This window comes from Saccoglossus kowalevskii, chromosome 17 (genome assembly GCF_978046115.1).
Source record: "Saccoglossus kowalevskii chromosome 17, keSacKowa6.1, whole genome shotgun sequence".
Taxonomy (NCBI): domain Eukaryota; kingdom Metazoa; phylum Hemichordata; class Enteropneusta; family Harrimaniidae; genus Saccoglossus; species Saccoglossus kowalevskii.
The window spans coordinates 10,194,651-10,209,419 of record NC_140657.1 but is presented as its reverse complement, the minus strand read 5'-3'; the positions used below and the strand labels follow the sequence as shown (position 1 = coordinate 10,209,419).

Here is a 14,769-nt window from a genome sequence, read left to right as displayed (position 1 = left end):
ACAAAACAGTGAAAATTTGCCAAAATCCTTGTATGTGTTGCCAGTGATATGCTAGTTTCCATTGTTATTTAAATGTACTCATCAGGGAGGTAATCCATTACAAAACATCGCTGATCCACAGTAGTCTGGTTTCAGGCTACACCAAGTCACAGTCCTTAGAGGGACTTTGACCAAGTGCAGGCTAAGATTTAAGCTAATCCCAAATGTTTGCATATCAGCTATACGCAATTGTGTTCACTCACAGGAGGGCCCAACAGTTATAGCACAGGCCACAGTGTTGAGGGTCTGTGCACTGGCTAAGAACACCCAAACTTGTTTCCCAAGGGAAGCAGCAATTATGAACAAACCAATAAACAGCAATTGTACAGTGCCATAACTACGCTGTTAACCAAAATAAACCAACCACCATATATTTTTCTCCTTTAATATTTGTTTTTTCATTCCTTTTCAATGTTTTATTGATTTATAATGCTTATTTTTTTTTATTAATATCACCAGTTTTTTCAATTGTTTTTTTTAAAACCATTGTGGTGCTTCCGATACGAGTTTGCTGATAGTTGATAGAATGGAATTTTTGTGACGTTGATTGGTACACTCAGAAGCAAAACATCACATGTGCAAATTTACATTACACCCCAAAACGGCATGCGCACGCATGCGAAACACCATATCTTTGACTTCTGGAGAAGTCGTCTACTAGTATCCCACCAGTCATCACTCTGTACACGCTTCCACACTGATTGGGTCGCTGTAGTAGAGCATACAACAACTCCAATTTGGTTCACTGTCTACGACATGCACTAATAAAACTCTGCATTGCCGTTATATACTGTTTCTGTGCATCCAAATAAATCGGTCCGTCTTTGCTCGCTTTTTAGTGCACATCGCTTCATAAATTTGAACGAAACATGTCAGCTGCAGAAATTTTGCGTTCGTAAACAGCTGCTTAACAAAGTCACCGACTGATGGCACCCCTTAGCCCGTGCTAAGGACTGGCCCTCCCAATGCATGGTCTAGTCAAAATGCAAACATCAGCTTAAATCTTAGCCAGTACTTCATGTAGCATGAACATTACTATTGTCCAGCATTATAATACCGTGAACAAACAAACATGCCATTCACTGCTAAGTCAGCTAGCTACACACATGGAGCGCTATCCTAGACCCCCCCCCCCCATATAACTTACTGAACCACCCAACACCGTTTTGTACACATGCAGTAGTCGTGGAATATTTTCAGATATTTTTCATATCGCATTAAACCATTCATAATAGCAGAATATAAAAATGAAGCAGAGCATCATGGGTATTTTTTAGTTGATTGTGTCTAAGCCACTTTAAAATCACCTTCCATCGACCTGGTCTTCCACATAAACTTCTACAGTTTATAACACACATTATGAAAAGTTACTGATTAAGTATTGCAATGTAAAATGTTGTAGTTTGGGTGTATTTGAAGACTGAACTTTAGTTTTTTGTCATTATTAAAATGGGAATTTTGTTTATGTTTGAGCTTAACCCCACTCATAAAGACAGGCTCTTTTTTCGGATTAATAACTCGCTGTTTATGTGACTTAATGGAGTAACTCCCTGTGACTTTTTGGAGTAACCAGCTGTTTATGTGACTTTTTTTGGTGGAAAGTCAGTTGCTGAGTATTTTGGGGGTTGCACACTGTTCGAATGTTCAGTAGTGAATGTCTTGCTTGTTTGTTCAAGGTATTAAAATGATAGACATTGCCTTTATAAGAACAGGAAGTAGTGCAGAGTCTCATTCAGTCAGTCCATTTTTATCTCAAGAATAATGTCACAGAATGTGCTTGTAATGATTGTCAAGTTTAGTATAGTTATGAATACGAATAGTTATGAATATAATAGTCAAATTTTCGAATGGACATCAAGTACAATGGTATTTTGGGTGATTAGCCTGGGCTCATGTTTGCACAAACTTCGTTAGCACCCGTGATAAGGGTCTAGACCATATTTTGAAAACAGGTCATATCTTATATGTTTAATAACCTATTGCATTACACTATACAATGTATATTATTAAGTCAACAGTATCAAGTGCATGATCTGTTGTGATTTCAAAAACAAATTAACCCAAAACTTCATATTATTTCAAGATATATAATTCCATATTTCAAATTTTTCAAAATCTTGTATTTTACGTTTACCTACAATTTTACTGGCTTAAAATTGAAGCAAACTGAAGCGAGGGAGGAAAAAGAGGAGAGCTGTCAATCCCAATGTGCCATTACTGGGTATATCTGTGACATGAAAAAAAAATGACCATTTTATTCATGTAATGAAAAATAAAATGATCATTATAATACCCATTAAAAAAATAGATTGTCACCCACTCCATCATTAAATAAAAAAAAACTATTATTCTGACCAGTGTAAAAATAGTGCTTATTATAACTACCAGTTGGAAATTACTGGTCAATATTTTGACCATTAAAAAAGTTCTGGTTGATATTCTGGCCATTAAAAAAATAGTGGCCATTACAATGGCCAGAAGTGATTTTTTAAAGGGGTCTGAGGGGTGAAAAAAACAGAGTTAAAGTGAAATGAAAAATTATTATAACCTCCTCACTAACCTAAAAGTATGAATTAATATTCAAAAGTTGTGAAAATTAAAACTTTCCGAAGAGCGACGGAATTTCCGAAAGTAATCCGGACGCTGTTTTATCTAAACTGAACAGCAAATTAGCATGTTCAATGAAACATGTCTAAATTGAACTGACTGGTGCTACTGAGCTGACTCCATGGTGTTTAGTTGTAGTTTCCAGTTCACATTAGGTTTTAGTTTAGGCAGGTTTTACTGTATTCTTAGGCATGCCTTACTGTGTTGCTTTTGAGTCATATTCCACATTGTTTATAGAAATGAACCTCGGTGTCCACTTCCTTCACAAGAATTCATTTCGATTTGGGTCTCTACCAATGGCAAAGTGTAATTTGAAACCATAAATTATTTTTCAACAATGGTCATCATTAAACTGCAGGTAAATATTGCTATATAAAAAGTATATGTTACTGTGATACATTTCAATTTTCATCACAAATCAGACACATATTGTGATTTTTACACTTTTCTCTTTATTTGCAAAGTTGTGAACAAGTGTGGCTTAGAAAACAATGTAGTATTAGCCACTATGGCTAAAAGTGTGGCTTAGAAAACAATGTAGTATTAGCCACTATGGCTAAAAGTGTGGCTTAGAAAACAATGTAGTATTAGCCACTATGGCTAAAAGTGTGGCTTAGAAAACAATGTAGTATTAGCCACTATGGCTAAAAGTGTGGCTTAGAAAACAATGTAGTATTAGCCACTATGGCTAAAAGTGTGGCTTAGAAAACAATGTAGTATTAGCCACTATGGCTAAAAGTGTGGCTTAGAAAACAATGTAGTATTAGCCACTATGGCTAAAAGTGTGGCTTAGAAAACAATGTAGTATTAGCCACTATGGCTAAAAGTGTGGCTTAGAAAACAATGTAGTATTAGCCACTATGGCTAAAAGTGTGGCTTAGAAAACAATGTAGTATTAGCCACTATGGCTAAAAGTATTTTTACCCTTAGCAGTCCATTGTACATAATTGGTTCTATTTTGTTATCACGCTTGATTTGAGTTGTAATAGCTGTTGGTGGTAAAGAAGAGGCTATATCTCTGTCATAAACATATACCCATATTAAGTTGAATATGAATTACTGTTGCATAGCTTAACCACTCTTATTAGAGTCTGGTGTTTGCTCCATTAAAAGGGCATAGTAACACATGCACATATTGCTAAGATCTATTTACATACAATAAATGTGATTTGGGGTTTATTAGTTTATTAATTTTTTTATTGGTTTTTGGATTGTATTAGGAATGTGCTTCTGACTGGATTGAAATTATAGTTGTGTACATATTTACAACATGAATTGAAAGAAACCCATGAACGAGTCATTTCCATTACCTATCTACTTGCTATTACTTTCTGATTATACTGAGGGGGAAATCTTAATTTTAGTAAACCAGCTAGTTCTATCCTAGACTAATGGTATGTTTTATTTTGAATCAGCAACTACTGCACAGGAAACATTATCATGGCTTGAAGCACAGACAGTCACTGTGGATAGTGGACAGGCAGTGTCTGTAGATGGTGAACAGACATTAACATTAACTGAAGCCGGTAAACTTGCATTGAATTGGCCTAAAAACCAAGCATCGACAGCTGATAATGGTGGTAGTGGTGACAACATTGCACAAGTGTCAGAGAATGTGGATGTTGAGAATGCAATTGAACAGGTATGCAAATGCTGGGTTTCAATATTAGTTTATTGCTATTTATACCTGATCAACTAGACTGGCGCAGTCAGGGCGATTAATTTGTTTTTGTAGTTTAAATAAAATTAAATAAATTGCAAAATGGAGGTGTAACTGCGAAATCACCCAGACTGGTTTATTCTGCATGGCCCTCTATCGACACTGCAGAAACCCGTTGATTTTTCAACGGGTAATTATGTTAATGAGTGTTCTCATTGACATTCACAGCGTCTCTTCAACTGACCTCTGACCGAGAAGACGTCGGCTGATTGTAGCAGTCAATATTTTTTTTAATTCTATGACAAGTACGAGTTACCTTTATCATGTTGGTCTCATTATGCACGTATTTCCGCGCCCACCTCATAATATGTGCATCATGAATATTTAATAGCAATGAATTTCCTGCAGAATAAACCAGTCTTCGTGATTTCGCGCTAATACCTCCATTTCGCAATTTTTTTTTTATTTTATTTAAACTACAAAAACAAATTAATTCGCCCCGACTGCGCCAGTCTACTGATCAACCAACTCTTGGTATTTACCGTAGTTGTCCGAGTATATACCCCTGCTTGAGTATAAACCCCCCTCCCAATTTACAGCATTTTACAACAAGTCATTTATCAGACTAAACTGAGTTTGATTGGTTAATTAGCAATTTGACCTATTAGGATAACTCATGCAAGAGATGCAACATGGCGGATACCCGACAGCATAGAGCGTTTATATGCGACCAGAATTTGCTTACGATGAATCTAAGTTGAATTTTATTACATAACAATTCAACAAATCTATTTTTTTGTACATTATTATAATCACTACTGAGTAATAATCAACAATTGTGAAACCCAGAATGACCGGATTGCATAATTGTGATCATTTGCTGATCATTTATCGCTCGGGGAAAAGTTTTAACTTTTATCCGTTTATAAGCCCCCCTCCCCCAATTTTTCGTAAATTTGCTGTTTGTCTGGAGGGGTTTAATAATACTCGGACAACTACAGTATATAGTACCTGTTATTATTCATGTCCACATTTACATGCGACTTAAGGAATGACCTCTGTTTTTCTGCCCTTCCACACATTCTTGGATATGCCTGTTTCTATCACATTAATACCTCCCAAGTACATCATTGCATCTAGGGTTACATCCACATTCATTTGTTTTATGATACAAATGTTGGCCATTTCTGTGCTAAAAAATTACACCTACATTATACAAACACATACTGAGATGCATTTGTTTGAAGTCCTGGTTGGCAGACTCATTTCAGGTATGTTTAAGGGAAGAGTAGGAAATCAAACGGGCGGTTCACCGCGGTAATCACCGCGGCTCTCCGCGGTACACCGGGGAGAGCCGCGGACTGCTTATAATTAGGGGTCTCTACCGCGGTGGCCACCGATACCGGTTGCAACCGCAGTCGTAGGAAAGGTGTGAAATACGTACTTAACAGTTTCCTTTGTGATTCCATGAGTCTTTGTTTCAAATAGCTGTTTTTAATCGAGCAGGTTACGAGCATCGCTGGCATGGAAATACTAAGCATATAGTAATATTATCGGCCCACGTATTTTATTAATATAAAAATCGATAAGTCCAATGCTGTATATGAATTAATGTTGCGTGAAACAATGTTGTATTTTATGCATGTATTTATCACCAATTCCAAGAGTAAAAGTCGTAACTTTCGAAGGTACGAGTATTATGACTCGTCCATACATTTCACTTACGTTTGTTACACTTGAATAAAGTCTACCACATGAAAAGAATGTTATTTACGAAGTTTTAAATAGCCGAGCCTTCCTGATTCGAGCCTCTTGTTGATTTGACAACGGTGGGTATCATTAATGTTTATTCTTTGCCTGTATTGCATTCCAGACAAAAAGTTCAAGATCGGTAAACAAGAAATGGACGAACTAAAATGTCTCCTGTGTTTCACGTGCGACATGATTATTAAAAAAAATACAGAGTTAAGCGGTCATATACGTTCTATAAATCTAACCTTGCACACATAATCTTGTATTGACGTTTTTTTTTTTGATCAAAAACGACGTTGCCTTTCAGTTAACTCTTCGCGAGAGTTTACCGATTTTTTAAACAAATGTTAAGTAACTATATCGTTTTGCGTCAAACTGGGTGGCCCGGATTTAAATGTCAGTGCGTGAACTCATTGAGGTCATTGCCCATTGCCGCACGTAATTCAAACACGTGGTTATTAGAGTTCAGTCGAAATGTACGTGAATAATGCGATCGAAGTGCGCTGCGAGTTTATTATAGAAAATTTAACATTACGCATGATATTGTATGTTATTGTATGGTTAATATTACATATTCACTTTATTTCGAATAAAATAATTCACCGATGAGTCACAAGTATTTAAAATATTTTCTCGACTTTCGTTAGACACCTGACTCCGGGACCTGACTATCTTTTTCAATGATTTACTAGTAAATGCGCCCATGTTTATATTTGCGTAATAATTACGAATGCAACGCATTATCAAGTCGGTAATATTGAAATATTCACAGACCCAATAGCCCGGGTTAGTGTCCCAACAATAATAAAAATAACTTAGTTTGCGTAATTATTATAAAAGTAATACATTGCAAAATTGAAATATTTAGAGCCCGTCCAATACTGTAAACATATTTGCGTTATTAGAAAAGCAGCACACTAAGTAAACGATGTTGAAATATTCAAAGCCAATACAGAGTTGGGTACAGGTTGTGTTATTACAGTACCGCCGGATATGATAACAAATTTACGAGATCGAAGCGCGGACCAAGAAAGAAAAGGGTTGCTAAGGTAACGCGCCAGTTCAGTGCGTGACTTGGGGTCAAACTTCGGTCAACACACATTTGATGTCAGCATCGCCGCATAGCAAGTTTCGCAACGTACTTGAAGTTCAATTGCGCCCCAAAATGATGTCGATGATCACTCAATTGTCGCAACGCATGTTGTACCAAGTATATGATACACCTCGTTTCGACTTTGGCTTGCTTTTTCTTCTTAGTGCATGTTCTTGTTCACGTAATTGCGACCTCTCACCAATGTATTAAAACACTTTGAATTTATACTTATGCGTGATTATATTTGGTCTACGCAAAACATTAATCTTTTTAAACATTTTCTGAGACCATGCATGATATATATTCACAAAATAATGCGATCTTATTTTATATTATGTTGATCTCTACGTCTTTCTGGATCGTTTTGTGATTTTATTCCAAAGCTCAGGCAAATAAAATAATGTGAACTATTATAGACTAGTTTCCTAGTTTTTGGCTCAGCCAAATTGGTTTAATTTTTCATTAGAACTTTGTGATCCTTTTAATTTCCAAGTTCTTTGTGTTCATTAATGGTTTTGACAATAAGTGTGAATTGCTGTGCGAGCCCACCGCACACGACCGCGGTAAACCGGGGTCATGGAATCTATGCATAAATTTGCATAAAATGCGGTCGACCGGCGAGCACCCACCACCACCGCGGTAATGACCGCGGTGCACCGCCCGTTTGATTTCCTACTCTTCCCTAATATGGAAAAGCTGGGACTATCTTATGTCATCACCTGACCCATTCATTCTCATCAGTAAATAATATGACCATTTTCTTTTCAAGGTTGTTGATAGCGGAGATAATGCCCGAGTAATAACGATAGTAGCTGACCAATCAGAGAGTGACATTCCAGTATCTCAGCTTTCATCCATACAAACAGTAGTACCAACCACCTCAGCACCACTTATGGTTGCCATGGCAAATGATGGTATGCCAACAACAGTCACAATAGTTACGCAGGATATGGATGAAACGGTAAGGAAATGTAAATATCTTTCCAACTTATTTTTTATGAAATTTTCAAACGTACACTTTTGAACAGCTGTGAATTACAGTACAATGGGTTAAATACATGGGTCTGACCATTTCGTCAAAAGTTCATTTTATCAAAACATCTAATTTGATAGAAAAATTTGCTTATATGTATAATAAATTATATTTATAGATCTGAGTAAAAAAACTGTCAAAAAGTTTGTATGGTGCTTTTTAACATAGATTCCCTCTCCTGTTATATAGTATTGTGAACTAATATAATGTTTAAGAATTTATTATTTAGTTAAAAATATGAACTGGGATGAAAGAGGTTTGGGTCAATATTTTACTGAGACACGGAAGTAAGCCATCTTGAATTTTATTGTTCTAAAACAGTGTCTTTAACATACCTAAACATCAACTACAGTCAAACCTGTGTTAACGACCACCTGTGCAGAGCAGCCGTATGCTCATAGCGACTGCCTGTGTGTAGTTCCTTCGCAATTTACACGTTAAAGACACTGGATATAGCGACCACCTGTCTAACGCGACTAGCGACCACCCTATTGTAGACCTATTCACACTTGAATTTTTGTATAACGCCCACCAACATTTCCATCAGACGGTCTCAGCAAAAAGACAATAGCTACTTGTGAGTTGCTAGCAGGAAAGTGGCCACTTGTTACGTTCAGATTTAACAGTATGCAATCTTTCAGGTTACTAGTAATTGACAGGGGTGTTCATTGTGAAGTTGTGAAAAAAATATCATCTGAATGTATAACGTCTGGAGACTGGAAAGATGTTATCAACATTTTATCAACAAATTAAAACTGTTTCATTCAAAGTTTGAAATGAAAAACTAGCTTGTTCCGATCGGTACTATACTATCGATCCTCAGCCGGCCATCGGCACTTCTGTGGACTGTCTCGCACATGAAGAGCAAATTCCTGCCATCTCGTAAACAATGAATGAACCAGTTTTATTAAATGAGAGATGTTTTATTTACCTTGTCGACATGAAATATCCAAACAAAATAATAAAACGTTCGTTTTTGTGGGATTGCAAAATCCAACCTATTTTGGCTCCCATGTTGATTGTTGTTGATCGTTATAAATTAGGCTGATCGGGCTAGCTCATGAGCAAAATGTATTGTTACTGAGGGGTCATCTCAGGGTCATTATCAATGAAAGATATTTTTCATTTTGATCCTCTTGCTTATAAAAGGTAAAATAAATAATAACACAATCGGGAAAAAGTCGTTTCATTTGGGCAGTTTTGACACGTCAATGCTTGCAACAAATAACTGTAAAATTGCGTGTATGTTCATTGTGGTTCATTTCCGGTTCGTTTGACTTTCTGATTCAACAACCGAGAGTTGGATCAATCATCATGAGTTTGGACAAATTTGTTTATTAGTTCCCGTTTGGACACAGTCAAACACAGTGTACAATACTAACAATGGTACTGATCACCGCCTGTGATGGAATATGTGTAAGAGACTGGGGAATAAGACTGCATGGCGAGAGTGTGAAAGACAGAGCTGGAACGCCAATGGGGCCAATCGTTGCATTGTTTTTATGCATTAAATACACAAATAAATCCATGGGCAGAATCATTTGGTTCCAGTGAATTTACATGATATAATTGTAGTAAAAAAGTAAAGCTGTGTAATTATCCAGATGAAAATGAGTGACTTTTATTAAAAAAAAGACCTACTTATTGTACAATGTGTGGGTTTGCTTTTATGTTTAGCTTATGATCTCCCTTAAAATCCCCGCCCTAATTAATATTCGTGATTGAATGAATAAATTAGGCCACCTTCATATAAAGACCACCAAGGACAGTTTACCTCAGTCCACTTACTGTCCTTTTCAGACAGGTTTGACTGTATTCATCAATCACAAATGATTTGTTTAACTAATACAAGAAATACATAGCAAAATGTTATCAATTCATAGTACTATATTGGGGAGCATGACTAACGTTCAAAAGCACCACAGCATCTCTTGACCCAATTGGGTATGATCATGTCCTGCTTATTAAACTTTTCTTGCCTTTAAATCTCTAAAATTAATTTCTTTTATACAAAAGCCAATTATACGCAATTACACGCAATATTTACATCAATTCATACCTAAACGATAGTTTATTCAAATGATCATTCAGCGAAATGCCATATACCATGAATACAAAGTTTCTATAATGTTTTAAACTATATGTCCTCTCAAGACAGGGAAAATCAACATTGTAGGTAATTTGCATTTCATTTGCTTCTTACTTAACATACTAATTAACATAATGATATTGTTGGTTTATCTTCTCAATTTCAAATTGACCTCTATGAATCTTGTTTGGATTTTGGCATAATGTGTCACCATGTTATCCTGATTTGAGTTTTTGAATGCAGCCAAGCAAGACTTCCATAATGTCCATGGCTAAACCATAACCTCCTATATAATGTCCAAAGCCAAACCAGAGACCTCTTCTTTAATGTCCATGGCCAAACCATAAGACTTCTATAATGTCCACGACCAAACCAGAGACCTCTTCTATAATGTCCTTTGCTAAACCATAAACCTCTTCTATAATGTCCCTGGCCAAACCAGAGACCTCTTCTATAATGTCCACGACCAAACCAGAGACCTCTTCTATAATGTCCACGACCAAACCAGAGACCTCTTCTATAATGTCCATGGCCAAACCATAGACTTCTTCTATAATGTTCATGGCGAAGCCTTAATTAAACCTCTTCTAAAATGTCCATGGCCAAACCATAACCTCTTCTATAATGTCCAAAGCCAAACCAGAGACCTCTTCTTTAATGTCCATGGCCAAACCATAAATCTCTTCTATAATGTCCACGACCAAACCAGAGACCTCTTCTATAATGTCCTTGGCTAAACCATAAACTTCTTCTATAATGTCCAAAGCCAAACCAGAGACCTCTTCTTTAATGTCCATGGCCAAACCAGAGACCTCTTCTATAATGTCCAAGGCCAAACCAGAGACCTCTTCTATAATGTCCACGACCAAACCAGAGACCTTTTCTATAATGTCCATGGCCAAACCATAGACTTCTTCTATAATGTCCATGGCCAAACCAGAGACCTCTTCTATAATGTCCACGACCAAACCAGAGACCTCTTCTATAATGTCCATGGCCAAACCATAGACTTCTTCTATAATGTTCATGGCGAAGCCTTAATTAAACCTCTTCTAAAATGTCCATGGCCAAACCATCAACCTCTTCTATACTGTCCATGGCCATTTGTCAGAGTAGCAACATGGTTCTCCCCTGAGCAGTTTATCTAAGGAGAACACTGACTGTGGTAATAAGTCTGAGTAGCTGCCCTGCTTAAAATGTTATAGTAAAAACCCTATAACCTGAATATGCTAACCTTGATGATTTCTGTATACAGGAAAATCAGGAGTCTGCTGTGGAGAAAGAACTGCTTGAAAAGCAACTGCATGAAGTACAGAAACAAGCAGATACCTACAAACATCAACTAGCCTTGAAGCAAATGGAGGCAGACACTTATAAACAAAAACTTGAAGAAATATCAGGACAGCAAGTGCCATCCGATCAATGAAACGCTGAGGCTATAATTTGCTTTTAAACAAATTGGTTTGTAATGCATCCAAATTGGACTTAGTTATTAATTTTCAAATAGATTGGAATGCTGAAATTTGTAACTGTAAATATTTTCCGACTGCAAATGATTTATTTTATACGATTATAGCTTTTTCTCACACAACAAATAAAATGTGCTCTTTTAGCAATCCAAAAGAAAAGTAGTATGTCTAGTCACAAAAAGAAACAAACCTAAACACTGATTTTAGCATTATAAGGTACTGTAAATTCATTAATTATTCACTGGTTTTAATTTCGCTATAAGAAAAATTCACTAAATGAAATCACTGTGAGCATGTTATATCCATTGTTTTCTTGCCAAGTTTGTAAATTTAAAACGTAGTGAAATTGCTCAAAAATATATTTAAATTAAATGCTAGTGAAAATAAATGGTTTTACAGTATGTGCTTTGTAGCTGTGTTAAACAGTATGTACAGATAAAAATAACAGAATGAAAATTAAAAACCATTGGTTATATATTGATTATGCTTAATACACGTTTTTTTTCATAATTATAGGTTTATAGTTTTTGCGTTGACACTTCCTTCATCCCTCCAGGTGCAGTAGTAAGAATATCTCACTGCATTATTCCTTTCATACATTCTGGATATCCCCACAATCTGTCATTTGATTTTCTATGTGCAATCCTGTAGTGACAATCAAAGACTGGAGATGTACACATCATATCGCCAGAACCACTGTCCATGCATGCATGCATGTTAATTAGTTGTGTACATATTATTTAAGTGTTTAAAACATTCCACTTGTATTATGATTGAATTAATTTTTAAGATGTTTTAAAAAGAGCACTTTACATTGGATACATCCATTTTGTGGTCATGTTTTTTTCATCCAACTCTCATTTTATGCTTTCAGCTCGAAACTTGTCATCACAACGTTAAAATTATATTATTTTAGTTCTCTGCAAAGCACCTCTCTGACATACATCAATTAGTTGCTAAACCTGCAATATGTGTTGCTAAATGGTTTTTGTCCAGATAAAAAAGTAATCACTGTGTAAAAATACTCCTTCTAATTTAATGTATTTAAAGATATTGTTTTAAACAATACAAAACAAAAAAATACTTTTCAGTTTTATCCTATACACATTGTAAAAGCATGTACAAGTTATTATAGCTCAGTTTGATTCTTTATGAATAGATAAAGCCAATGTATAAGGACTCTTCAAGGTTATAAAGTCTGACCCAAGATAAATTTTGAGGCCTCAGGCCAAGACAGTTCATTGTGGGATGGAGTATGAGGGCTTTATCTGATTTGAAATACATCAACAAATTATCTGTAGACATATATTTGGGGAGGTGTCTCTACTTTTGAAGGCATTTAGTAAGTCCTATCCTTTCATCACCCTCTCCTATTTTTGTGACCTGTGTCTCTGCAATGGTTGGTAGATTCCATGACTCTATTTTTCGTCTGCTCAAACCTGATATTGTTTCATGAGATGCTTGTGTAGCAGGTGCTCTGCTATATGGCATTGTGATCCAATTTTTTTCTTGCAGGGCATCCTCTGAAAAATTGTCCTAGTCCATGGCATTGTCTATATATTGCCTGCACACAATGCAGATACAATACAAAGTCAGTACTCAATTTTAAAGACCATGCTTGTCTTGTAACCTAAGAAATACCAAATTTTAAAGTTATGGTACAAGACGTAGCACCCCTGTTTGAGTTCTAACTCGCAACTCCATCTCAAAGCCAACGTCTTGTTTTTCGATCTATAAAGAATACAATGTCAGTGGTCCTGCAGCTGCGATATCTTTAATAGTACGGTAATATGTAAATGTTTTGTGAACAGTGAAAACAATACCTGAAATAAGTGTACACATTCACACAGAATCAGTTGAACATGGTTGGTCGGTACAATGTCCATGTGCGGTTGATGTTTAGTCAGATAATGCACTCTTGTTGCGCATTGTTTCATATCTGAACACTTGCACTCTACATACCATACATGCTTCCTGATCTGTATTAATGAGATTGTTCATGAAATCTGGCTGCCGTTGATGGATCTCCTACACACTAGGGCCGATTTAGCCAAGGAAGGAGGAGGGAGTTTATTTTCTTAGATGTTTAACCCAGGATTTAAGATTGTTGTATTTTGGAGTATATCAAAGGACGAGATTCCGGTCTCACACAAAATCTGGCTGACTATGCTGCAAGTCATTAAAACTAAGTGCCCTTTCATCAATTATTAGTTTGGAGTTGATTACCCTTACTGACTAGATGATCAAAAATTATCATGCTACACCATAACATCCATACAGCAATTTGAATTCAAAGCATAATTTTGTTAACAACAATATTAAGTACATTCATTTATTCAAAGAAGTGATTATTTCATAGTTTTGGTAAAATACGTTAACTTTTCACTTTCCTCAACTTTTTTTTTGATACTTTATCTGTACTGATATGACACAGCTGCTTGTACATGGAAGTATTGTATTTTCATTCTAACCAAGATACAGTTTTATTCTTAAAATCACAGTGATTCAGCATTTCAGTCATTATGTGTGCCTATGTTATGTTGAAAAATTATTTTCAACAACTTGTCCAATTACATTACATTAAATCTTTTTATTTCATCCTACCCCTTAGCTATAATAAAACATTCATATCACCACCATAAATTATGTCATTAATTTCAAAGAATAAAGACATTTTTATATGTACTTTCAATTATTCTGTTCTATTTAAGAAATTCAATTGATTTGCGATTTTGTACAATTTATTGCAAAATAAATTTTCGTAATTCTCACAAAATGTTTGATGGATTTTATAACTTTCAAGTCAATAATTCCCAATGTACCCCACCCTCAGGGCTTTATCCTAATTCTAACCCTAACCCTTGAGTCCTTCAAGTTGTATATGTCCCTACAGATAACTTAGGTGTCCTCAGGAGCGGTACATTGCAAAGTCTTTCCATTACACGGCAAAACACTGAAATTTATCATTAATAGTTTATATTGTCAGCTACCAATAATACTCACTGCTGTCATGTTATTAAGATATAA

The 14,769-nt window shown here is 35.8% G+C and overlaps 1 protein-coding gene across 3 annotated transcripts in view; it reads left to right on the top strand.

The window, feature by feature from the left end:
* The window catches only part of LOC100369954 (GA-binding protein subunit beta-2-like), a 30,040-nt gene extending 15,606 nt beyond the window's left edge, over positions 1 to 14,434 (top strand). For 2 of the 3 annotated variants that reach the window (XM_085492383.1, XM_085492384.1), the window contains exons 8-10: positions 4,062 to 4,288; positions 7,921 to 8,112; positions 11,529 to 14,434. In XM_085492383.1, the coding sequence (XP_085348509.1) occupies positions 4,062 to 4,288; positions 7,921 to 8,112; positions 11,529 to 11,699 (590 nt within the window). In that variant the 3' untranslated portion in view covers positions 11,700 to 14,434. Of the gene's footprint in view, positions 1 to 4,061; positions 4,289 to 7,920; positions 8,123 to 11,528 lie in introns of all 3 variants that reach the window. The other variant, XM_085492385.1, reaches the window with a different exon arrangement.
* The last annotated feature ends 335 nt before the right edge of the window (positions 14,435 to 14,769 follow it).